General features: G+C 40.8%; 1 protein-coding gene and 1 long non-coding RNA gene across 5 annotated transcripts in view; one reads left to right on the plus strand and one right to left on the minus strand.

The window, feature by feature from the left end:
• The window catches only part of LOC138172614 (uncharacterized), a 56,504-nt gene extending 46,096 nt beyond the window's left edge, over positions 1 to 10,408 (minus strand). For all 3 annotated transcript variants that reach the window (XR_011171183.1, XR_011171182.1, XR_011171181.1), the window contains exon 1: positions 10,324 to 10,408. This is a non-coding gene — a long non-coding RNA (uncharacterized lncRNA). The remainder of the gene's footprint in view (positions 1 to 10,323) is intronic.
• A 133-nt stretch (positions 10,409 to 10,541) lies between these two features.
• The window catches only part of FBXO38 (F-box protein 38), a 109,130-nt gene continuing 92,566 nt past the window's right edge, over positions 10,542 to 27,105 (plus strand). The window contains exons 1-2 of one of the 2 annotated variants that reach the window (XM_069102324.1): positions 10,542 to 10,742; positions 26,038 to 26,226. In XM_069102324.1, the coding sequence (XP_068958425.1) occupies positions 26,099 to 26,226 (128 nt within the window). In that variant the 5' untranslated portion in view covers positions 10,542 to 10,742; positions 26,038 to 26,098. Of the gene's footprint in view, positions 10,743 to 16,904; positions 17,321 to 26,037; positions 26,227 to 27,105 lie in introns of those variants that run through there. The other variant, XM_069102325.1, reaches the window with a different exon arrangement.

The following is a 27,105-nucleotide window of genomic DNA, read 5'->3' on the forward strand; positions in this document are numbered from 1 at the left end:
GTCCCAGGAGACAAGAAGGCATGGACATTGGTCGAATTGGATGGGAGAGAAAGATTCGACACATAATATTTCAAAAGGAAAAAAAAAAATCAACAAAACTGATCAATGCATTAAAAAAGTCTGAAAATAATATACAATGGACTACACTCATGGACTTCTCCCAACTGCAAAGAAGTGGAGTGGATGAATCTCACTCATATCTCTTCTTTGGAGCCATGATCGTTCTTTATAATTTTGCAATATTTGTTTTTAATTGTCGTTTTTTAAAAATTTCCTTTGTAGTCATTGTATATATATTGTTTTCTTAGCTGTGGTTACTTCATTCTGCATGGTGTCATTTATATCTTTCCATGCTTCTTTGTATTCATCATTTCTTATCACACATGAAAAAGTGGTAGCACAAATATTTTGTTATATATAGGGGCTTTCTTATCTTACACCTTCTTAGAGTATAAGCATAGTAATAGATTCTATTAGTCAAGTAGTATGGATGTTTTAATTATTTTATTTATATAAATCAAAATTGTTTTCCTTTTCATAACACCACCAACAATTAACCAGAGGGAGAATCTTTCTAAACCCCCTTTGACATTGACTATTATCACCTTTAGCCACCTTTGTCAGTTTGTGGGGTGTGAGGTGACACTTCAGGGTTTTGATTTGCATTTCTTTTATTATTAGTGATACAAAACACTCATTCCTATGATTTTTAATAGTCTACAATTCTTCTGAGTTACTGTTTGTTCATATCCTTTGACTACTTATATATTGGGGAATGGCTTTTTGATTTTACCAATATATCTGTTTCTATATCTTGGATATCAAACCCTTATCAGAGAAACTTGATAAAAAGGTTTTTTTTTTTTTTCCTATATGACCACTTTCCTCCTTATCCTAGGTGCATTCATTTTGTTTGTACAAAAGCTTTCTGGTTTCATGTGATCAAAGTTATTTATTTTCTTTTATAATCGCCCTCATCTCTTGTTTGCCTAAGAATATGTCTTTTATTTACAGTATATAATCTTTATATAAGTATGTAATCTGCTTATTTTCTATTTTTTATAGTGTGATTTTTAATATTAAGGGAACATAACTATTTAGAACATATTGTGGACTATAATATAGGGTGTTGGCCTAAGTCCAATTTCTGCCAGACTACTTTCCAATTGAGTAGACTAAATTTGGAAATTCTATAGGCAAAGAGGTTGTTGAGCACCACGGGAAGGGAGTGGTTAGGCCTATATAAAGATTTTGGCAGAGCTGTGCATAACAGACCAGAGATGAGAGACAGAGCCTGGAGGCTGGGAGGACAGTTAGAAGGCTATAATAGTAGTTGAAGTGATGAGTGATAAGGGATATGTTATTTCAATGATCCTCATGATTATCATTTAGCATTTTTAGTTCTTGGGGAAATATTGACTACACTTATTTTAGAGAAGAAAAATTACATTAATAATCATTTAGACCTGGCAACTCCTATTTGTGTGTGAGATATGTGTATGCATATATTCATATTAATATATACATTTACACACATGCACATATACACATGCATACATACCTACACATATAACATACATGTGTACACATATATGTATATGCCTGTCTATATATACACACACATACATATAAACATTTCCTCTAGAGGAAGAAGAAACATCTTCAGTGTTGTTCACTGAAAGGAGCTCTAAAGTCAAGAGTATGTGTGCTCAACTCCCAGCCTTGTCCCTTAGATCTTGAGCAAGTTATTTTACTCAGTTTCCTTTTTTGTAAGAGAATTATACATTTTCTAACTTCCTTGTTGGTTGTGAGAAAACTAATTTTTACCATAAAAGTGATACAGAAATTGAATATTACTATTATTATTAGATGTAAAAGATCTAGCAAAGAGATTATGGGTATATGTCTAGGAATATTAGCTAAAAGAATTGGGATTTTGCATTTTATAGTCAGTCAGACAATTTACAAGCATTTATTAAGCACTAACTATCTGACAGGCACTGTGCAAAGGGTTAGGAATACAAATATAAGCAAAAAGAAAAACAGTTCCTATTCTTAAGAAGCTAACCTTCTAATGGGAAAGACAACATACAATAGGAAGTTGAAAGGAAATAAGGGAAGGCAGTCAGTATATGGGCATGATGGAGAGGTTCAGGAGAGTCCAGCATGGTGGGAAATAAAGGGATAGAAGGCCGGGGCACTGTTTTTAAATGAAGGTTCTGGGAGGAGCTCCCCAAACTCTAATCACAGGGAGATATAACAGAAAGAACACTGGTTTTGGACTTAAAGGATGGAGATTCAAAACTTGGCTCTGCTATTTAACAGCTATGGGATCTTAGGCAGATCATACCACCTCTACGGACTTCAATTTATCTGCAAAGTTAATGGGTTTGACTAAGTGGTCTTCCATTTCCTATCCTTTTCATTGCTATGCTACGATTGTCCCATTTAGCCTATTTCTACTAGAAATGGGGATAGGAATATCTTTTGTCATCCTCAAGAAACTAATGTTGGCATATCTTTGGCATATCTTGACATAATCTACCACCTGGTGTCTAGTCTAAATATTTCATGTCTTGAAATCGAATAACTAGATACTTAAGAAATTTTATGAGGCAAAATAGAATTAACAATAAATTCAACACATATTTATTAAATACCTACTGTGTACAGTACACTGTTAAGTATTTGGAGCATATAAGCTTACATAAGATAAAATCACTGCTGTAAGTCTAGTAGAAGAATAAGACAAACAGAAATAGTACATAATAACAAAATAAAAGGCGAAAAATAAAGCTCTTTAGGTAGCTACTGGCAGAGGGGTGGTATAGTAAATAAAGCAGTAGCCCCAAGAACAAAGATACAGATTTCAAAATCACTTTGCTACAAGAGTCAACAAGGGCCTGAACTATGGTGCTAGCTGTGTCAGAGGAGAGAATGGATACAATGAGAGATTCCATGGAGGCAGTAATTGCAGGATTTGGCAAATAATTAGATATGTTGGGTAAGAGAGAGTGAGGAATTAAAGATAATGCTAAGGTTACAAACTTGAAAGATGGGAAGAATGGTGGTACCTTCTATGGAAACACGGAAGTTTGAAAATGGAATGGGTTTTGAGGAAAAGATAATTCTTTCTATTCTAAACATATCGATGTCATACAGGTTGAAATTTCCAACAGGCAGCTCCAATAGCAATGGTTCTCAAGAGAAAGAAAGGCAGAATATAGAAATCTGCTAGTTATCTGCATAGAGATATAATTAAGCCCATGGGAACTGATGAAGTGTGTGTGTGTGTGTGTGTGTGTCTCTGTGTGTGTGTGTGTGTGTGTGAGAGAGAGAGAGAGAGAGAGAGAGATGATACAAGATAGACCCTTAGGGTATACCAAGAATTAGTAGATATCATAGGGGTGAAAGTGTATGAAAAGAGACTAAGGAGAACCTGTCAGATAAGTCGGGGGAGAACCAAGAGAGAGTAGTGCCACAAAGAAAAGAAGGAATATAGGAGGGAAAGTTAATTGATAGTGTCAAATGCTACTGAGATGCCAAGAAATACAAGAACTGAGGGGAAAAAAATCAGATTAGACAATTAAGAGTTCACTGGTATTTTTCAGAGAGGGCTTTTTCGGTTAGTAATGAGCTCATAAGCCTAAATGAATAAAGTCAAGGATTGGTGAGAGGTAAATAAGTAGAAGCAATGACTGTAGAAAATTTTTTTTTAGGAATTTGCCTGAATAATTGGATTACTTCAATACTATAATAAAAAAAAGAATCGATACAAATAGTACAAGAAATGATTAAAGAAAATTGTCCTAAAGCATTAGAACAAGAGAAAGTAGAAATAGAAAAAAATCTACCAATCACCACTTGAAAGAGATCCAATGAGGAAAACCCACAGGGATATTATAGTCAAATCCCAAACTCCAGCTCAAAGATAAAATATTATGAGCAAAAAGAAAAAAAAACAATTTAAATATGGTGGTGTCACAATTAGAAACACACAAGACCTAGCAGGGGCAATACTAAAAGACTGCAGGTCTTGGAACACTATATCAAGCAGCAAAAGTTCTGGCTGAAAATATCACACTCAGAAAAGCTAAGCATAATGCTGAATGAAAAAAATGGGTATTTAATGAATTGTCAGACTTTCAGGACTTTGTTAAAAAAGAAACCTGAACTTAACAGAAGATTTGACATATTAGAGCCAAGAGAAATATAAGGTATATACCAAAGACTAATTATAAGGGACTCAATAAGGACAGATCATTTATCCTTTATGTATATAAAATGTAAGTCTAAGATTATTAGTAATTGGGTAGTTCATAAGAAAGATTGGGGTAGCCCTGAGTATGATATGACTTCAAAAAGTAAAACTTCAGAAATAGTTAAAATGAGTAATTATTTTATACAAATGAGGTGAGAGAGGAAGAACCAGCACAAAGGTATTAGATGGGGGAGGATGGTTGCTAGTTTTGGAAACCCACTTTCATCGGAAATGAGTACAAGAGGAAACAATATATATGTATGTAGAAGATCATCAAAGTCTTCTAAATTCAAAAAGAAATGAAATGCTAAGGAGATAGGGAGTGGGGAGAGGATAAGGGAGAAATCTACACAGGGGAGGGTAAGGGAATCGGTTAAGGGGCTATTCTATAGATAAAAGGATGAGGGAGGTATCCTTGGCAAGGGGGGAGAGGAGGTTTGTTAAGTACTAGCAGAGCAAAGTAGTGGGTAGAAGTAAAGTACAGGAGTCAGGAGGGATAGGAAATAAGACATATGCACAAACAAAAAAAGATCAGTAGAATTTGTTAGGGAAAGTAAATGTCTATGTATGTACATATCTATCTATCTATCTATGTGTGTATATATATGTGTGTGTGTGTGTGTATTTATCTATATCTAAATATATCCATGCTTAATTGTAGCCTTCTGACTCGAGGAGGAAGGTGGATGAAAGAACAAAGTAAAAAGTGTGCAGCAGAGAACAAAAGAAAACTTACAGGGAAGCAAAAGGATAGCTTTTGATACAATGTGTAGTATCTATTAACAGGCTTTCTTGAAATGGAAAGTTATTGCTATATATATTTTAATCCTGTCATGTTCTGCTGTGTACATGACATGTATTTTTTTCCTTATCTTATTTTGTATTTAAGTTTTCATATTAAAGTTCATAATATGTTTCTTTTTCTTATTGCATATTTAAGTTTTAGAAAAAGGAAAAAAGGAATTTGGCTGAGAAAGGAAGAGAAATATAGGATGATAGAGGAGATGGAAAAGTCTAGTGAAAGTTTTTCAAGGATGAGGAGATCCTGAAGGTAGTAGGGAAAAACGGTAGAGAGGAAGAAATTGAAATTAAGGGGGTGATAGTGGAGAATCATGTGATCAAGGGCTCATGTAGAGGGGTTAGCTAAGGAAAGAAGAGTCATCTCATTAATCTAGTAAATGGAAGAAAGGTGACGGAAGAGAAAAGAAAGTAAGGTTTTGAGATGAAGAAAAGGAGAAAAGAGTACACAGTAAATACCCTTAATTTTCTCAGTAAAATAAGAAGTAATAACCTTAGCTGAGAGGTTCAAGAAAGGGCATATTTGGGAGATTTCAGGAAAGAGAATGTTTATAACAGCTACTGTGCTTAGGGAGTGGGATAGACAATCAATTAGGGAGGGGTAAAAGCATTGCCTTCTTGGAACGAGAACCTAGCTGACATTCAAAAACATAGATCTATAGTGCAATCAATTAGCTATTTTGCTTATTTTTTCCAGTCCTGTTCAACAATGTATATGTATGGTGGATGGTGGGAGTAATTCAAAAATTTGGAATCTGGCCAGGGATGAGAATAGGAGAAGGGGGGGCCATTATAGAGTTGAATTGGTAAATTGCAAGTTAAGATCAGGAAGGGAGGAAATTGAAGTTAGTGCAAAGTCTTGAGAAAATACAAGGATGTAGAGGGCTTGGAGGTTTCTAACTAATCTCTATCTCACCTTCCACAGAAGCCATTGTGAACCTTCTCTTCTCTCCTTCAATCCCAAAGATCTCCCTACTCCAGTCCATTCTATACACTGTTGCCATAGCAATTTTCTTTAGATGTAGATAGACTGTATGACTCCCCTGTTCAACCAATTCTAGCAGTTTCCTATTTCCTCTAGAATAAAATAGAAACTACTTTGTTTAGTTTTTAAAGGCCTGCACGACCTGGTCCCAACCTACTTTCTCAACCTCACTAGACATTACTCTCCCATCTGGAGTGGAGATCTGGCCTTCTCTCTGTTTTTCACTCATGATACTCAATCTCCTATCTCTGTGCCGTTGCATTGGTCATCTCTGATGCCTGGGATGCACTCCTTTCTCACCTCTGTCTCAGTTCCTCACTTCCTTTAAGATGCAGCTCAGATTCCACCTTCGACATGAAGCCTTTCCTGATCTACCAATCAGTGACTTCTCTCAGAGCATACCTTAATACTTAACTACTTGTTTGTATCTATCTATCTCATATTTATATTGTACATATTTTAAAATGTTTTTGTCCTCATTAGAATGTAAGCTCACTCTGAGTAGGGATCATTTCCTTTTTGTATTTGTGACCCCTGTGCTTGGCACATAGTAGATACTTAATACTCATTGATATGAAATAAATGAATGGCTTTAGTGAGAGTAAGGCACAGGGAACAATGGAATGATAGGGTATTATTAGTGAATTTTAGAGGTTTTGATCATGTAAGCAGAGCACTTGTAGGTAGTGTTGAGATCCAAGATGAAGCCATTTCTTGTACATGGTAGACGGCTGTGGATTTTGAGAAAACTGAGTAATTTGGGAGGTTAGTGTGTATAAGAGAATATCAGCATAAATGCTGAATGCTCCTGATACACAGAGAGGAGTTGGGGAAGAGAGGAAGGATTCAGGTATGGAGTTTCTTGGTAATAGATGGAAAATTAGTATGCGACTTGTAGATAACAGCCACCTTGATCTGTATGCCATGAAAGATTTTAATAGAATGAACTTTAAAAGAGAAGTTAATGAGTAATGGTGGCAAAGGGAGATTCTGGAAGAGGCCATAGAGATAAGGAATATCAAGCATGCAGTGACATCATGGAGAAGCCAAGTCAGTGAGATGGAAGGAAGGGATAAGAGGTACAGAAGTAAAGTTTGTTCCTATGAAAGTTTGTTCCTGGGGGGCAGCTAGGTGGCGCAGTGAATAGAGCACCAGCCTTGGAGTCAGGAGGACCTGATCCAGCCTCAGACACTTAACACAAAAACTAGCCATGTAACCTTGGGTAAATCATTTAACCCCAACTGCCTTCCAAAAAGCAAAAAAAAAAAAAAAAAGTTTGTACCTATAAAATTTAAATCCAGAAGAGACATTAGAGGTTGCATTTTATAGCTGAGAAAACTGAGGCCTAGTGAGTTGAAGTGACTTGCCCAAGGTCCCATGAGTGGTAAGTTACAAAGGTGGGAGTTCATTCATTAATTCAATAAATATGTATAGATCTCTAAGTACTACTGAAAGAGTACTGGATGTGGAAATAGAGGACTGATGATCAAATCCTGAAAAGAAATCCATTTCTCTAAGTCAATAGCAAAATAGAAATCAGAGAAAGTGAAAGAAATGATTATTTCTCTTATATTAATAACCAATTATTAATTGAGATTAAGATTTTCCCTTTTCTATGTCCTCATTCAGAAATCTGCCCCTTGTAGGTTATTCAGGTAGCATCTGAAGGACATCACCGATAGATAAAATTATCAAAATCCTCCAGGTACATGTTTTGTGATCTCCAGTAGAACTCCATCCAACTAGGAGACCTTACAAACAGAATACAATCTAAATAGAGATGTTGCCTTTAGGAAATAATCCCCTGTCCATCCTTGGAACCTTCCATTAGAATTTAGGGTGACCTAACATATGAAGGGAAAAACCAACCAGCAAGGTTGAGATGGATTCTTTTGCCCAGACTGCTGAAAGAGGGATGAATCTCATGCTTAGACCACAATCTCTGCAGGGGAGCCGAAGACATTTTGCTCACCTTCTCATTAACCCATCTGAGTTGATTTCCAACCTTGGGTACATACCCTTTTCCAAAGGCCTCTTAAGCATTCAGAAGCACCCAAGATTCTTCTTTGGTTTATGAGAGAAAGTGATAATTAATAAAATTATTAATTACTCTGAAATTAAGTCTCTTGAACTTTTCATTTGTTACAAAAGCAGATGTATATGGATATATACTATTGACTTGGATAAATGGATTTCTTTGCTATTTGTTTTAAGTTCATTGTGAAATTGGTTTTTGGTGGGAAAGGGGCTCAACCTTGGATATAAAGCATGGGGCCTCCTTAAGGCTCCCCCCTTAAGAAATAGCAATCAGATGTTTAGCTTGAACCTAAAACTTATATACCCTAGGAAATGATATTTAAGGGATCAGATAGATATAACTTTACCCCAGAACTCCCCCTCCCTGAGGAGAGCAGAATGCTTCCCCTGCTTCTTTTTTAATTTTTTTGGAGGGCAATTGGGGTTAACTTGCCCAAGGTTAGGAGGCTAGTTTTTTGTGTGTGTGTGTGTGTGTGGGTGCTAAGTGTCTAAGGCCCAAACCGAACTCAGGTCCTCCTGACTCCTGGGCCGGCACTTTACTCCCCTGCTTCTTAATTAGTGCTTCCCCTCCTGGCCCGACTTAGTCTCCCTTGGAGAAGAGGAGGGGGAGGTGATAATAGAGATGTCTATCATACACAACACACACACTCTCATTGTAGATACATGTCTGTCTGTCTGTCTGTCTGTCTCACAAGGCTGTTGAGAGAGGATCAGATGATATAATGATGTTCTTTAGAATCATTTAAGCACAATATCAATGTGAGTTATTATTTGGTAGGTATCCTGAGTGAATGCAAAAAACATTTTCTGTTGGGAAACACTAGGTAAGTCTTGGAAGAAAATGAGCTATCGATGTTCATTCCCAATTGTATCTACCTTCAGGGCTATGTGTTACTTTGGAAGGCACTGATACCGCACCTCTTGAGGCCCAAGCCCTTTGTTTTCTTTTGTAAAAAATGACTTAATTTTGTTAAAGTTTGGAAGTGACATGTGATTTTTTTTTCATTTTATAAGATCTGGATTTCCAATTCTCTCTCTCTCTCTGTGCCATTCTTTCTCCTGCCCTACCCCACCCTTAAGAAGACCAGTCATTTATTTCCACATTAACTATGTTGCCAGAGAAGACACAAACAGCATAGAACAACACTTTTGGGGTACATCTTCCATCTGTATCCCACGTTCCTTAGGTCTCTCTGGGGGTGACGAGCGCGTTTTCCATCATGGGTCACCAGCCACATCACCTTGTTGCTGTCACCTTTTGCAATGTTCTCCCGGTTCTGCGCACTTCAGTTTGCCGCAATGCATTTGAGCCCTCTCAGGCTTCTCGGAAGCAATCCGACCTGTCACTTCTGGTCGCACAATCATATTCCCCAGTCGGTGGGCGCGCCCTTTATTCTTAACTCTCCCCCACCATGACAGGAGCTGCCACAGCTACTTTTGGACAGATGGGCTAGCTTCCCTTTTCCGTGACCTCTGTCAGAGGCAAACCTCGCAGTTATGCGGTGACTGAAGGGTGTGCGGCTGTAGAGCGCTTCGGGCTACGCTGTAAGCGCCAAGCGCTCTGCAGAACGGCTGAACTGACGCGCCACTCCACCAACCATGCACCAGTACTCCCCCCACCGCCACGCGGCCCCCTCTCAGGGGTGAGGCGCTATCTCCTGACGCGCATTCCCCTCCTCCTTAGCCAGGCTCAGCTCCCTGGGCATTGGGGAATTGCCGGAAAGACTTTCGCCTCCTTTTCTTCCTCGCCGCCCCCTCTTCTCCAGATCACCCACAACCTCGTCAGGAGCGCCGCGTCTGAGACGGCCACCCTGTCCTTTCACAGACCCGGCGCTTCACGCGTGGGGTGGCTGACTGCGGGAGTCACAGCGCGCGGCTCCAGTCCCCTCACTTATGGTTTAATGTACTCTTGTTGTTTCGGGAGGGCAGTCGGGGTGAGGTGACCGGCCCAAGGCCACACGGCTCGTTTCGTGTTCCATCAGAGCCCCCCCCCCCGGACTCCGGGGTCAGGGCGCCACCAGCCGCCCCAGCCCCTCCCTTTAGAGAGCAGGAGACCCTGGGACAAGCGCTCGCATCTGCTGTCTCATCCCTCAGACTTGACTCCAAGGCCTCCCCCCGCTTTACAGATGGGGAAACTGAGGCTCAGAGAGGGACGGTGACCCTCCCGGCATCAGCGGCAGAGCCGCCCCAGGGCAACCCCACACGGACTTCCTGTCCCCGACAAGTTCACGCCCACACTCACCACACTCAACATGGTGGCTTCGCCTGGATGCGCGCCTCCACTCCTAACATGGCAGCCCAGGCTTCTCCGCCCCGGAAGTGATGCCGGGCAGCCCAGGCTTCTCCGCCCCGGAAGTGATGCCGCGCAGGGACGGAAAAGGAAGCGGCGCGGCGGCGCAGCCGGAAGTGTGTGCCGGGGTTCTCTCTCTCTCCCTCCCCCTTCCCGAGCTACAATAACAGAGCGGAGGCCGCCGGGCAGGGGAGGCACCGGCAGAGCCTTGGGAGAGCCCGGGCCCGGGCGCGGCGGGGCGGCGGCGGCGGCGGCGCCCCCTGCTGAGCCCCGCGTCCCCTCTCGCGTCTCCCTCCCAGAAGCAGCCGCAGCCTCGGAGCCGGAACATGGTCGTCCCGCGGGCCCAGCCCCGCGCAGCCTCCGGGCGCCCGGTAAGGGGGGGAGGGGGCGCCCCGCTGGCACGGACCGGGAGGGCAGCACGGGGACCGCGCGGAGCAGAAGCGGGGCCGTGACCGGGGACGCGGGAGCCTTCGGGCCCTGCGGTACCTGCGCGGGCCGCGGGCGGGCTCCGTCAGTCCCCTGTCACTCGGTGCCCCGCACGCCCCCCGCTCTCGTGCTGTCAGGGCTGCCGCAGGCGGCGCTCTGCGCGGCGGTGACGCGGGGCCCCCGGCCCCCGGCCTTCCCCAGGCCGCTGCTCGACCTGTAGCCCTGAGATGTGTGTGTGCGCACATCAGCCGAAGCCGAAGAACTGCTGCCGGGTGGGAGAGGGGGCCCCCCCGGGACGCCTGGCCGTGTGACCTTGGGCCAGTCCCTTAACCCCAGCCGCGTTAAAACCAGAGCAGGGGTCAGGAGGGAGGGAGGGGCCGAGCGCCGAAGCCCCGGCCGCGGGAGGCTCGGTTCCGCGGGGCGGCCGGGCCCCGGGGCGCTGCGGCGGCGGGGGGTTGGGGGGGCGGAGGGCGGCAGGTGTCTGGGGGGCGGGGGGTGGGAGCCGGGGGGGGGGGGGGGGGCGCCTCCTCATTCAGCCTGGGTTCCTGTCAGTCCCCGTGGCCGGAGCGGCTCGTCTGAGCTCGACCCCCTGCCTGCAGGGCTGGAGGGTTTAGAGGCTGCGCTGAGGGCGGAGAGAGAGGCTCGGGAGCCGTGACGGCGCGGGGAGAAGCCGCAGTCAGGGGGGGCGGGAGCCCTGTCAGGAGGAGGCTGTGCTCGCCTGTCCCACACTGCCCGGCCCGCCGCCTCTCTCAGCTCCGACCTTCGGTGGCAGAGTTCGTGCCGGACAAGAGGGCAGCTTCCGAGGGTTGCAGTGACCAGTGTCTGGTTCTGTTCTCAGTGTAGCCTTTCTTTGGAGACGGGTCACGGCCCCGAAATGACGCGTCTTTGCAGGGAAAAGCGCACGCCCTGAAAAGAATGTACTCCTAGGGGTGATAGGGATCAGATTTGGGGAGAAAATACGGGCTGGGCTTGTGTTTCTGACAGTAGCTCAGAGGCCACAGCGCGTGGGCCGCGCACGGACAGGTTGCTTTGTGCTGATGGTTCTCTTGGTGAAGCCCTCCTTCCATGTTGGTCTGTAGAAGTCCAGTCATACCATGTGGGAGCGGGAAGGAACATCAGACACCATCGAGTCCGCTTTCTGCTTTAGCAGGGGAGGAGACCCACCCAGACAAGGCAGCTAACCGTCCTCAAAGTCCCAGGGTCAGCCTTGGGATCCAGAGGGCCCTCTCCGCTGCGCTGGGCTTGTGCTGTGGCTACATAGGGAGGGAAGCCTTTGGCCTGAGAAGGCAGTGGCTGGAGGGTAGATGGCTTCCTGTATAGTCAAAGGGCAGTGGGAGAAAAGAGGACGCGAAAATGGCCCAGGCAAGATAAAGGACATGAATTAGGGTTAGCGATCACATCGAGAGAGGCGACTGTCTAAATAATTGCGGCAGGACCATACAATCTCTGTTTGAAAGAATAAAGTTATCTTAATAAGCAAAAATAAGCCCAGCAGGCCCTCACTTGTCTGGGATCTGACTGAACCCCAGGGATGAAACAAGAAAGGCTTCCCAGACATACAAAGCAAGCCTCAGATCCCAGCACTTTCCTTGGGGGTGACCGTCTTGAGCCCTTCCTCAGGAACACTGTTGTAGGTGTTTCTCAAGCTCATTTATCCGCTCTCGTAGGGGATGGCATAAGGGAGGATGGAAAGACACAAGGAGGAGAAGCAGACATGCTCCCAGCATTGATGAAGCCCCACAGACAGCACACGGAGGCTGCTGGCAGACCATAAGAAGCAGGTGCACGCACACTTGGAACAAAACAGCGTGGGGCTATTTATCTCAGGGACAAAGATACCTAAAAAGCTCCCGAGGGAGATCTTTTTATTGTGCTGTAACATGGCAGGCACTGTAGTGTCTCTGCTGCAAGCGGTCTTTGAGGTACTCGACTTCCTCCCGTGTCTGAACTTGAGTCGCTTTTTTACTACATCTACTTCTATTCTGCTGGAAGATGCCTTATTCTAGGAGAACCACTGCTTCCTAAGGTGGCACATTCCACATTGGCTCAGGTGTATTTGGCGAGGTTTTTCTTCGTATCAAACTAAAATCTGCATCCCTGTAACTTGTACCCATCGCTTCTAATTGTGCCTCCTGAGGCCAAACAGAAAAAAATCTAGTCTCCTTTTTGTGGGGAGTAGCACAGCTTCTTATCTCCCTTCTAAGACTCCTCAGTTCATCCTTGGTCCCCTCTTCTGGATGCATTTCAGTTTCTCAACATTAGTCTTGAAATATAGCACCCAGAACAGTGTAGACTACGACAGAGGAGGTCGGAGCAGCACAGGCTGTGTTAGTACCGACACCTCCTTCCTTAATGGATCTGGGATCAGTCACACCATTGCGGATTTTTCCAGCGACACATCAGGGTGCATACTCCCTTCACCAGAACAGATTCAGTCTTCCTTAGCCTGGGTTGTTATTCTTTATGTCTTTTTATAAAAACTTGTCTATTTCGTGGGTTCAGAGGCAGCACTCAGGCTATCTTTTTTTCTTAAAATGATTGGCTCCTCTTGTTTTCCTGTCACACTTGCCCTTGATGTCCTTTACAGCATTTACTATCTGCAGGTTCTTGGTGATGTCACCTTCTTACACACACCTTTGGTCTTTTAGAGAAGCAGCAGGGCCAGAAGGTTGTACCTGGAGGTCTGCACCTGGGCTAGAATCTCCTGTCACTTTGTAGTTATAACTGTAATCCTGGGCATGTTACTTCTCTGATCCTGTTTCTTCATCTACAAAATGGGGATAATATCTGTGATCTCTACCTCGTGGTTTTTGTGAGGCTTAAGTGTGATAATATACTTTAAGCACTATAAATATCAGTTGTTTCCATTGCCCTTTAGATCACCTGTAATTTAGAGTTTTCTCAAATGAGGAAATTCAGGATTATTGAAAGTGCTATATACAGTTTTTCCAAATCCCTTCTAGCCTACCCTCTTCCTTTTCCAGTCTGTCCATCTCTTGTGCCTTTCAAGATAGCTGACTTATAGTTGACAGTTGGACTTACTCAGAAGGATCCTTAGTCCTCTGGATGTCATAATCTGGGACAATATGCATTCTTCATATGCTTAATTTTTCCAGGGTGTGTTAACTGAGTTTTTTTGAGTGACTATCCCATCGAAGAAGCTCTTAAGTGTTTCAGTACTTTTTGCAGTCTGTACAATGATATCTACAGCCAGAAACCTAGAGAATCTTACTTCAATTTTGACTTTGTGTGGGTTATTCTCTATGATAGTAATGAGCACTATTTCCTTTTTATTTTTACTTTGTGTTAATAATCAGAAATCATAGAAGTTGTCTTTCTGGTTAACTTTATTGAGTAATCTTGATACAATCAGTTCTATACTATAACGATGTATACATTCCTAAATATCATACGATGCAGAATTATGCAGTAAATAACAGGCTTTATGGAAAAAGGGGGTTAGGGAAACAACACTCAAAAACTTCATTAGGGCTGTATTAAGAAAAAGATAGGAACTCAATAAAATGATCGTATAGTTTTAGGTATATGTAACGAGTAAGATAATATAAATAACTGTAGTAAGTAGTGATGGTGTCTCCTGCTGCTGCTTGGCCGGCACCCACTGCCACCAAGCTGAGAGGGCTGCCTAAACTTTCCTTTGCCCACAGCTCCTTTTGTACCAAAAGATACGCTGTAAATATAGCATTTTAAAATGAAGAATACCTGAAATTTGCTTTTGGAAGTGGGTTTTGGCAGAGTTGCAGTTTGCGAGTTACTGTGAACTGATAGAATTTTTTGTGTTCTCGTTTTTATTCTAAGATGAAATCTTATAGAAGTAAACTCAAAATTCACGTTCTCAAGTTGTTTCCAGATGTATCAATTTTAGATGGAAAAAGATTTGCATTTTCAAAACAGGCATTATAGCAGAACTGATTATATTCAAGGAAGAAAGTTTGTTAGAAAAGAAACTTTAAGACTGCTTTTTGTAATACATGTGTGTATATGTACATAAACATATATGTAATCATTATCAGTGAACTGTTTTCTATAGATAGTTGTATAAATAAAAGATGTGATCTTTTGTAGAAAGTTATCTGGGAATCCTTATTGTATTTGTCCAATGTTTTGATGAAGCATATATTTGATAAAGTGAGGAAATGGATTAGAGCTTTCTTATATCTTCTCAGGTCTCAAAAAACCCCCCAGATCCCATCTTTTTATTCTTTTGGAAACTTCTGTTTCAGATATCTAAAAAATTAATCCCTGTCTTCCTTTCGAATTGTATAACAGCATAGATTTCTTCCCTCTCTCTGTCTTTTTTTTTGGGTGAGGTCCAGCTATTGTCCCTAACTGCATCATTTGAGGTGACATTTCTTCTTTGTCATGTAAAACATTGAGTGTTAATTGTATAACAGCATAGATTTCACTCTCTCTCTCTCTCTTTTTTTTTTTTTTTGGTGAGGTCCAGCTATTGTCCCTAACTGCATCATCTGAGGTAACATTTCTTCTTTGTCATGTTTTTTGAACTTCCTCACTTTGGGATCTTAGTGCTGCTCAAATGTACCATAAGTCTCCATTGCCTTTTATGTGATGTTCATTTTCGGTTCTTTAGAGAGTATCTCATAGCTATAGCTATAACACATGAGTAGAACTTTGGTATTAAGGACAAGGTGAACCTAAACTTTTGAGAGACATTTAAAGTTATTAAAGGATCTTTGTAAATTGCTGAATTCAGCTTACTCTCTTCTTGCTGTTAAAGTTCTCAGTTCATCTCATCCATTTTACAATGTCTGAGATATGTATTCAAATAGAGAGTAGGTTACCCATCCAATTACATGTCATAGTCCATTCAGTAGATGAGCTTCATCCACTTGGCCTGAAGTGATACAAGGACACTCTCAAGGTCTCACTGAAGAACTTTGGGATCCATCGTGAGGCATTGGGAGACAGTGGCACAGTGTGGCGTGCCCGCTTTAAAGAAGGCACTGTGTTTTATAAGCAAGGCACAATTGTAGTAGCTCCAAAGAAATGTGAGATGCTTAAATTGAGAGATATCACCGCTCCAGATGTTCATACACACTATTTTTGCCTGACCCCTGGTACTTTCTGAGCTCGTATTAGTCTGATTAGCCGAAGTCGTGACTTAGCATAACAGTCGTATTCCCCAACATAGTGATGTCATTCTGGTCCTCTTTGAACATGAAGGACAGCAACCAACTATGTGAATAGTTGGGACAACTTTTGTGAGTGGTTACAGATCATTTCCAGGAGATGGGAGTGTTTCAGGATTTGATGCAAACAGTAGAATCAGTAAGGCCGAATTGTTAATAAGGAATCCCTTTTCCACATAGACTTTGCTCCTGTCATAGCAGTACACATCTTTTGGCACTTGGTTTTATGATATCAGCTGAAACTGTGGTCTGAGGCTTGTTGAACCTGATCATATCTGTTACATCTTTCAAGGAATCATGAACAGTTTTGATGTAGGAAAGGGAGACATTGTTGGAAGTGAGCGTTTAAGACTGTGTATTTCTCTATTAAATCAGATGTTTTTTTCATAATCCACAAAACAGCACAATGAGATTTTGAATTCTCTACATCTTTCAGGAAATTGAGTGATGGTGATAATTTTGGTGCGCTATGCAGTATCACTTGGGAAAACCTTCTTGTTACTTATTAATACCGATGTGTAGATGATTCTCATAAAAAATTTGTATGGATGGAAAACTAGGTATACAAATCAGCGAATTTTTGGTAACTCTTAATAGCCCTTTTTCTATTTCCGCCAGGTTGGTGATTTTTCCCAGCCGGCATCGTCTCTTCTTTTCAATACTGTTTAAGTTAGTTTTTCAAAACCCTCACAGTTATGTTGCCTCCAGCATGGATCTCCTCTTGTTAACACTTGATCCAGTAAGAATGCTGTTCCCATATTTGCTTTCTTTAGCACTGTTTTTGTTTCCTGTATAAGCACATCTGGGACTGTGATTTTTGAGTCCATATGCAAGTGACTCTACTGTCTTTGATGGTGAAGAATGTTATAAAAATCTTTGCCATTTTCTTCCACTTTTCTTCTTTCTGTTGTCCTTCCATTTTAATCTACACATACCTTTGATATCACTGTAATAAGAATGTAAATTTTAAAGATCTTCCCTGCCCCTAGGCTAATGTGCATCTGAAGCCTGGGGTGGGGGAGGCTTGTTTTTCAGTAGATACTTCTTGATTGGCCAGTGAGTCAATAAGGTTGTTACATTCTCTGAGCCAGGAGAAGGCTATATAAGCCCTGATGTGTGGCTTTGTTTTTGGGACTCACTTTGAGAAGTGTTCTGTGATTTGATCTGAATTCTGGGAAGCCGTTGTTGAGAGACCCCGGCTTTGAAAAACCCAGATGTGGAAACCCAGATGTTGACTGGGTATGGATGTAATGGTTGGACAGTTTGGAAATCTGTCTACTTGATGTTTCTGTCTTGATAATTATGCCTGTATACTTTGAGATTCAGGGTGCTGACCTTTTCTCCTGAATAAGGTAAACGATATATGTCTGACTGATTAAAGTAAGCTTGTTAACCCATTTTGAGTTGCTTTCCTTTAGCAAAGCAGATCCAAGAACCTGTGGTAGCTGCAAACCCTGAGGACGCTTGGGGTGCTTGCTGCTACAATCACCTTGCTTGGGAATCTTGCCAAGCATGAGTTAAACTGGTTTGACCTCTATAGCTTCTCGTTTCACAAGGCAATATTGCTCATAATCTTTCATCATCTTTTTTTCTTAAGATTTTATGTTAGCTTATATTTTAAACCAGTGTTGCTTTTGGATGCCATTGTCCTTGGCAAGCAAGTCAGGTGTTTGCTGACTAATGTGCTTTTTAGATTTGTTTGGCCTCTTTGGTAAGGAAACCGATTGAACTACACTAGTTAAAATTCTTTATAAAATGATTATATTGGTATTGATAATATTTCTGCGGTGAACTACGTGTTTGCTTTTTTTGTTATTAGAAGCTTACTTGTATCAATCAGAAGTGAGTTGTTTCACTTATATGCTGTATCATTTCATTATTCTTTCAATTAACTTTTTACCAATTATATTTGCTACAAGAAGTCAGTGTTCTGACTGTATTTAAATAGAGCATTCAGGGATAACACATCAGTAATGATATTCTTCCTGTCAAAATGTAATCAGCTTCATTTTCTGTTATTAATTGATGCCCATCATATCTAGTACATACCAAAATTTTTTGAAAAAGGATTCATGATATGGAAGCATGAAGCTTCTGTTAGTTGCTGTCTTTGGTCTCTCTAATCCCCTACCGTTGACCTTTGCTTTCTGCTATATTTTTCCATCCTTATCTGATTTCACACAGTGTATGTTGACTTAACTTAGAGAATTGCATATCGTTCTTAATAGAATTTCCTTTGCATTGGATGTTGGTACATAAGCTGCAGTTATTTTCATGAAGGTCTTTTTGCAACTACGTCTCAGGAGCAGTTCAGTGCGAGAGGACCAGAAATCCCATGAAGGGATTCTTGTTGTTTTGAGGAGCTTAAAATAAACCAACTCTACCAGCTCCTTTCTTGGCTTCTTCAAGGACAATCTAGGAACCATCCTTCTGCTTAGCTGCATGTCCCTTTGTTCTCCTGGTGTCATTAATAGTTAGAATATAAAAAATGAAAATGATTTGCCTCTTGCTACTGCTGAGTACGTTTATTCATTGATCATTGGAGAAAGATTTTATATTCATGATATTAAAAGCCAGATTAAGATTTAGATAGTCTAAAAACTGATTCTTAGCGCATTCTACCCTCTTTTCCATCGAATTGCCGGTGTTGTTGCCATAATAGAAGGGAGCCACACAGGACTGAGGGCTAGGTTTTTTTTTTTTTCCTTCTTCGAATTTTTCATAGTTTCATAGGTTGCCAGATGATCTGCTTACTGGTGATCAGCCTCTCCATACTTGGGTAACTGCTCCTCACAAAGAGCCTCACTGTGTCAGTGGGACTGTACTTTTATTTTAGGGTCACATAGCTTGTCATTGTCAGAATTGTGTTTCCTGCCTTCCAAGGGAAGTACTTTTTCTACTTTGTATCATCATTTGTAATTTCACTTTGGTGAAATGAGATGAATGGTACATAGAAGGAAGAGTAGAGAGCAAGGATAAATCGCCAATTCCATAAGAATCTGTTGGTTTTTAAGTAGAGGGTAATAATTCATAATGTATAATGTAGATATGGTTTCAGTGTGTTGGGGGTTTTGTTTGCCTTTTTTTTTTTGCAGGGTGGAGGGCAGGGCTGTTGGGGTTAAGTGACTTGCCCAAGGTCACATAGCTAGTAAATGTTAAATGTCTGAGTTCGGATTTGAACTCTTAGATGCAGTATGGAACCATTGGAAAATTTTTGCTAGGGAAATGATATATCTGTGTCTCTACTTTAGGAGTATCCACTTGATAGCCCCTTTTTTGAGGGTTACCTATTTGAAACTTTGAAATAGTTTGGGAGAGAGATGATAACAAAATACATCTTAAACCTATCCTCAGTGACTGGGGAATTAGGGAAGAGATTTGTGGAAGAGATGGCATGTGAATTGGTTTTTAAAGCACTATTTCCCAATCCCAGCTCTTCTTCAATAGCCAGAAATACTGAATTGTCTACCAGTCATTAGAAATTTATTAATTGCCCTATTTTGAATACATTTTGCAGCTGTTTATCTGCCTTTTGATTGTTTATGTGAGTTTTCAGGATAGGTTAAGAACAATCTTAACGATCTGGCTTACAGCTGACTTTATGAACCACCTACTGAGATACTTTGAGTGTCAGTTTGCTGGTTTCCAAAAGCTTCCACAGGAGAGAAATCAATCCCTGTTAGTCATTGCAGTGAGAAGTAGATTAACACTAGGTTGTATTTAATAGGAAAAACTTGGGCACACTGCAACATTTTATCTTCCTTAACTTTTCATTGTAAGACTACTCAAAACATTTAAAAAAAAGTCTTCAAGTATATGTTGAAAGTGTAATTTCAGTATGTTGGACAATAGTAAAAACAAACAACAAAATTAACAAGATGGTTTGACAAGTAGAGCAGCATATTATAGAAATGAGTCTCTTTATTTGTCAGGAAGCTGTAGCTTCTATCTCAGTCTTTATATTGCTTGGCAGTCTTTGTGCAAGAAGGATTATTTTGTTTTGGGCCATTAAACAGTCAAAGGAGGACCCCAGCGACGCATTTTTATTGGTAGACTAATTAATAATGAGACGATTATAATTTCTAGTTGCTTTAGTTAATTTACACTGAATTCTTTTAAACTATTTGATTGCTATTATTCTTTCCCTCACTCCCAGATAAAGTATAAACTCTTAGAAAACATTGGGAAACTACCATGTACAGTACACTTGCCATTAGAAGTAAACCTGAGACCACATCTCACCAGTCAGATTGGCTAAAATGACAAATGCTGGAGAGGATGTGGACAAATTGGAACGCTAATGCATTGCTGGTGGAGTTGTGAACTGAGCCAATCATTCTGGAGACCAATCTGGAACTATGCCCAAAGGGCTATAAATAATTTGATATCCTTTGACCCAGCAATACCACTTCTATGGTTGTATTCCAAAGAGATCATAGAAGTGGGAGGAAGACCCATATGTACATAAATACTTATAGCAGCTCATTTTGTGGTGGCAAAGAATTGAAATTAAGGGGATGCCCATCAATTGGGGAATGGTTCAACAAGTTGTGGTATATGCATGTAATGGAATACTATTGTTCTGTGAGAAACGAGGAGCAGACGGACTTCATATTTACCTGGAGAGGCTTATATACGAACTGATGCTGAGTGAGAAGAGTAGAACCAGGAGAAATTTGCACACAATTACAGACACAATGTATGTGTGATGACCAACTTTGATAGACTGGACTCTTCTCAGCAATGCAGGGTTATATAGTCAACCCCAAAAGACTCATGATGGAGAGAGATGTCTACATCCAGAGAAAGAACTACAAAGAACTGAGTTTGAATACAGATTGAAGCAAACTACCTGATCTTTTTCTTTTTCTTGTTTGGTTTTGTTTCCTCTTTCCCATTGGTCATTCCATCTGATACAATCCTTCTTTATAACCTGACTAATGTCTAATGTGAAAGTATTTGCAGATCCTATACTTGATTGTATGCCATCATGGGAGGGGGCGGAGGGAAGGGAGGGAGAGAAAATTTGGAACTGAATCTTGTAAACTAAAAGTAAACAAACAAATTAATAAAGAAAAAAAAAAAAGAAGTAAACCTGGGATCTTGAAGGACATACTAGTGAAGCCTAACTTCTGTTAGGTCCTTCCAAGCTGAAACAGCTTTTGGTACAGGTCTAGCAGTGAACTTTGTGCTTATCCTTCTGGAAAGATGCAGAGAGGCTCATTGCTAGGCTGGTAAATGTTGATTTTTTTGTGTGTGTGGGGGGGGACAAGCTAGTATTTCATGAAGGAGTTAATCTACTAAATTCAGGTGGGATTGTCCCATTGGTAGAGGGAGTACTCACACTGGAGCTCATACAATCATATTCTTTAACTCTGGAAGGTGTATTGGAGATGATTTCATTCCATTCCTTCAGTTTATATGTCATGAAACAGAGTTCCAGAAGGGGAATGTGATTTTACCCTGAGGTTATACAAGATAGTAAGTTCCCAAATCAGGATTCTATGGATCTTGTGATGTATTTGAAACATATGTGCTGTGAATCATTGGAGGAGATAAAAAGATAAATGAGCCACTGTCCTGGGTCTTAATTGATTTGATTATTCAGTGTGAAACTGCTCTCTCCAAAATTACTAGTGATCTCTTAGTTGCCAATTTTGATACTTGATCACCCTCCCCCCCCTTTCTTTTATTTTCTCTTTATTTAATGATACTGCTCTCTTCTGGTTCTCATACCTTTCTGACCATTTTTGGGGGCGAGGGGAGGTCATCATCTAGCTCACACTAATAAGCTGTCATGTTGCCTAAGGGTCTGTCTTGTGCCTTCTTCTCTATTTTCTTTCTTTCTCATCTCATTAGCTCCCATGGATTCCATTTTTATCTTTATACAAAACATTCTCAGATATATTTATCCAGCTCTAATCTCTTTCCTTACCTCTTCTCTTCTATCATTAACTGATAGAAGCCTCAAATTGAATGTCCTATAGACAACTTAAATTGATTGTGTTCAAAACAGAACTCACTATCTTTTCCCCAAATCCTCCCCTCTTCTGAGCTACCTTATTTCATTTAGGGCACCACCATCTTCCTAGTTATCCAAGCTCTCAACGTTGGTGTCATCTTTGATTCTTCATTTGCATTCACACTACATATCCAGTTGCTTGCCAAATCCTGTCATTTCTGCCATCACATTTCTAATGTGGGTCCCCTTTTCTCCACTTAACACAGCCACCATAATGATACATCTCTCATCACATCGTACTTGGACTACTGTAATAGTCTGCTGCTTGGTCTTCCTGCTTCAAATTTTTCCCCACTCCAATCCTTTCACTTAGCTACTAAAATAATCTTTATAAAGTGTAGGTCTGACAGTGTCACTCCCCGTTCAATAAACTTCAGTGGCTCCATGTTACCTCTGTAATCAAATATAAAATCCTCTGTTTAATTTGGAAAGTCCTTAACTTGGCCCCTTGCTGCCTTTCCAGTTTTTTGTACTTATTGTTCCTGCTAGTACTCAGTGATAAAGCAGCATTGGCCTTGTCGTTGTTTCTTACACAACACACTCCCTGTCCTCGATCTGTGACTTGTAATTGGCTGTCTCCCATGCTTGGAATGTTCTTTACTCCTTACCTGCACTCAGTCCAAGCCCTACCTTCTGCCCAAAATCTTTCCTGTCACTACCCAATGCTAGTGCTTACCCTCTGAGATTCCCTCCTATTTATACGTGTGTGTGTGTGTGTGTGTGTGTGTGTGTGTAGAGAGAGAGAGAGAGAGAGGTCTTGTATGTACAAAGTTGTTTGTATATTTTCTCCTCCATTAGAATATGAGACAGAGACCATTCTTTTGTGTTTCTTTTTATCATCAACACTTAGTTTAGTTCCTCATACATAATAAGTACTTAATACATGCTAATTGCAGAAGGACATAAGCATTTATACATTATCTACTGTGTGCCAGTCCCACAGCTACTAAATGCCTGAGATCAGATTTGAACTCATTTGTTACTGACCAGGCCCAGTGATCTATCCACTTTTCTACCGGCTGTCTCATTGTTGACTGACTGATTGACCACATTATATATGATAAGATACTTGTGTGTATAAAGTTAGACCTAGGGTGAGGAACCTGTGACCTTGAGGCCACATGTGACCTAGGTTCTTGGGTGTGGCTTTTTGACCGAGTCCAAGTTTTATAGAACAAATCCTTTTAGTGAGGGGATTTGTTCCCCACCCCTGAGTGAGACTATGATAAAAGTGCATATCATTATCATAGTCATATAAACATATCATATAGGCATTTATATAAAATAGAAACAAAATAGAAAGATTATTACTTCTTGGTGGATGAGATTCAAGAAAAACCTCAGAGGAGATGTGACATTTGAACTGAGCTTTGAAGAATGAAGATTTTGTCAGTAGGTAGAAATGGGTAGGGTTAGGGAGTATGAAAGTTCATGACGCAAGTAATGTGATTTGATAGGAGGGAAAGGTCACATTCTCTGAGGGCAAGGGGGATGGTTCATAAGAAGGTGTACTGTAACGCCAAGCAAAGGCAACTTCCCAAGGTTCCGAATACCAGCATAGGGGCTCTCCATTTTATTCAGTGACCAACCAAGAACAGAGAAGGTCAAAACATGACATCATTCAAAATACAGCATTTACTAAGTGTGATTAAATAATCTCCAAGGACTACCCCACCCCAGGACCTTCCAATCATTCAATCAATTACAAAGTCCCTGTTCTAAATACTTCTCCACCCCTAGGCTGTACCTTCATTTGGTCCATCACAAAGCACAAAAAGGTCAAAAGTTCCCAACCCCTGGATCACAATTGAATCTACCCCAGAGTTACATCAAGTTTAAGCACAGCACTCAATACCCAAATGGAGGTCTTTTCTTCATCTTGACACCAGGCAAGTTCTCAGCAATCTTAGTTCCTGGGGAGACAAGGCTTAGCAAGGCCACAAGATACATTGCCAGTCTCTTCATTAATTCATCCTCTGTCTGTAGAACAGTCCTAGAACCCCTGAAAACATTAGCAAATCCCTCTCCCAGTATTTCTGTAAACATACAACAAGAAAATCCTTCTTCGGGGCTTCTGAACCAACAGAAAGGTTCCCAGACCCCTGCAACAACAGCACTGTCCTTCACCAGTGGACAGTATTCACTCTCTGTCTGCAGCACAGTCTCAGGGCTTCTTAACCAAAAGCCAGGTTCCAGGACTTCTTCAACAACAGGACTGTCTTTCACCAGTGGACAAACCTGGCAAAACAACATCAAAACAGAAAGACAAAGTACCAGCAAAACAGCCATGTCTCCTCAGTCCTTGGCAGCTCAGGGGGCAGGTCTCAAAAGTCCAGGGCAATTCAAAGTGGCTCCCAGCAATTCTCTCAGTCTCTCTCTCTGCCTCCACGAGGTGCTGCTTCCAAAAAGTTCTTCTGTCTCTCTCTTGTCTCTCCAAATCTAAGTCACCAGCTCCTCCCAGTTCAGGACTTTCTTTTCACATCAGCAAGCCCATCCCACAGGTGGGATTAACAAGCTCTGGGTTTTAACACAATCAATTTGAAAACCAAGCCAATACAGGGGAATCTTTAAATGCTATTACCATCACAGAAGGTAGATTCTTATCTGGCCTTGAAGGATAGTAAGAACTTCAATTGAAAGAGAGATGTGAGGAGGAATAGTTAATATAAATTAATTTTTCAAGGGGGATTGGATCCTAATAGTGGAGAGCCTGGGATTTTGGCCTAGTGTGTGTAGATGTTACATAATAGATAATAAGGCTTTTGGGGCAATTTGTGGGGTAGGGAAATAACATGATCAGATCACTCACTGTATTAGGGTGATCAGTCTAATAGTGCTTTGTAAGTTAGATGTAAGATGGGTAACAATTAGACTATTTCAGTATTTCATGTGAAAAATGGCAAAGACTTAATAACTCTTTATCAACACATTGACCCACCACAATACCAGAGGCTTCTAATGAAGCCTGCTGTCCACATCCTGATAGACAGGCCAGGGACTCTGGGTACAGAACAAAATGAGAATTTTAAGACTTGACTAATGAGGGAATTTGTTCCTTGACTGTATAGATTTATTAAAATAATGTTGTTTTTTAAGTTTCTTTTTTTTATTGATGGGCTTCAGAAGAAAGAGAAAGTACGTTTGTATTAATTGAAAAAAATGTTTTTTAAAGAAAAAGAGGGTAGTAATGGCATCATCCTTGTTTTACAGATAACCATTGAGGTTCTGGTGGGTTAAAGTAGTTTGTCCTAAGTTGCCAAACTTAAATTGTAGAATCAGAATTCAATCATAGGTGTCTGACTTTCAAGGCCACTCCACTTCTTTAGTAGCATGCATTTTGCATGTGAATAACTAAAATTATTGATTTGTGCAAATGTCTGACTTTCTCTTTTGATATCTATTCCACTTCATTTCCCTGAGCATTTCTTTACTTGTCTCCTAAATTGATGTTAGCTAAAAGATATTCTGTAAGGACCTTTGTAGTTTTAATATTAGAGATTCAGTGATGCCTGACTTATGAACACTTATAACACACACTGTATATATTAAATGCCCTGGAAAGGTATTCCCATCTGACTGTGTATATCTTTATTGTGCTATTATTTTCCTTCTTTGCATTAGGCAGAGCAGCTGCTGTTTTCAGTTTTGTAGCCTTCAGCTAGAAGGATTCAAACCATCATCAAATGGTAGATCTGGAAGAAAACTTATCTATTCTTTTCCTCTCATTTTATTGATGAGAAAACTGAGACTGATAGAGGTATTGTGGCATATAGAAGGCAGCATGGCTAATTAGCAGAAGACTTTGAATAAGAATTAAGGCATTCTTGACTCCCAGTGTAGTCTTTGAACTAAATCCTGCTTCTTTCTATATTAAACAAAACTAGTTTTATAAAAGTCATTCATTGGTTTTTGCTCCCAAAAATGATAAGATATTTTACTGGCTAACTTGTGGTCACTTTATTTGACTATCCTCATAAAAAGAATTCTTTTATAAGGCTAGATTTTAGGTCCTAACTCTTAAATTCTCTTGCTTCTACTTGTTTTTAGCAACTTTGAACTCAAATAACCAAGTTGCAATTGGTCATTTCCTCCTGGAGTCAACATAAGGATGGGCCCGCGTAGGAAAACTGTGAAACCATGTCTCCCAAGTAAGGAAAGCCCTGAGTTGACAAAATCAGATGAAACAAAAGATTACATGAACCAGCTCTCACATGAAGTCCTCTGCCATATCTTTAGGTAAGAGATTCTGTTTTTTGATCTTTCTTTTCCTTGGGTATATGTTAATAAGAGGAGATCCCAAAGAGGTTTTAAAAAGCTTCCAGGATCTATGTTATAAAAAGCCACATAGTCAGTGTGTAACTTAGTTATATCAATAAAAGTATTTTAAAATAAACTTTATAGACTCATAAGGATAGTTGTTGATTCTCAAGCAGTATTTATTGACATCAGTCAGTTAATAGATATTTATTAAGAGCTTACTATGTGCTAGATAATGTGCTAAGTCCTGACAATGCTAAGAAAGGTAAAAGATAGTTCCTGCCTTCAGTGAACTCACAATATAATGGGGGAGACATATAAATCATTATGTATAATCTACATACGGGATAATTAGAAAATAATCAACTGGCGGGTGGCTAGGTGGTACAGTGAAGAGAGCCCCGACCCTGGAGTCAGGAGGACCTGGGTTCAAATGTGGCCTCAGACACTTAACACTTACTAGCCGTGTGACCTTGGGCAAGTCATTTAACCCCAATTGCCCTGCCTTCCCTCCTTCAAAAAAGAAAAAGAAAAAAGAAAATAATCAACTGGGAGAAGGCACTATACATAAGAGTAATTGGGAAAGGATTTCTGCAGAAATGGGGTTTTAGCTGGAACTTGAAGGAAGCCAGAGAATCTGGGAGGTGGAAATGAGAACTGAGAGCATTTTAGGAATGGGGGACAGCCAGAGAAAAAGACCAGAATTAAGGGATATAGTGTCTTGTTTGAAGAATAGCCAGGAAGCTAGTATTAATAAATCAAACAGTATGTTGTCAGGAAGAGGGATATACAGTTTAAGAAGAATGGAAAGGTTTGAAGTGGGGAGATAGTAGGTCATGAAGGGCTTTGAATGCCAAA

Source organism: Petaurus breviceps, unplaced genomic scaffold, assembly GCF_028583685.1.
Source record: "Petaurus breviceps papuanus isolate PSGF00001 unplaced genomic scaffold, PetGlider_PUasm1.0 551, whole genome shotgun sequence".
Lineage (NCBI taxonomy): Eukaryota > Metazoa > Chordata > Mammalia > Diprotodontia > Petauridae > Petaurus > Petaurus breviceps.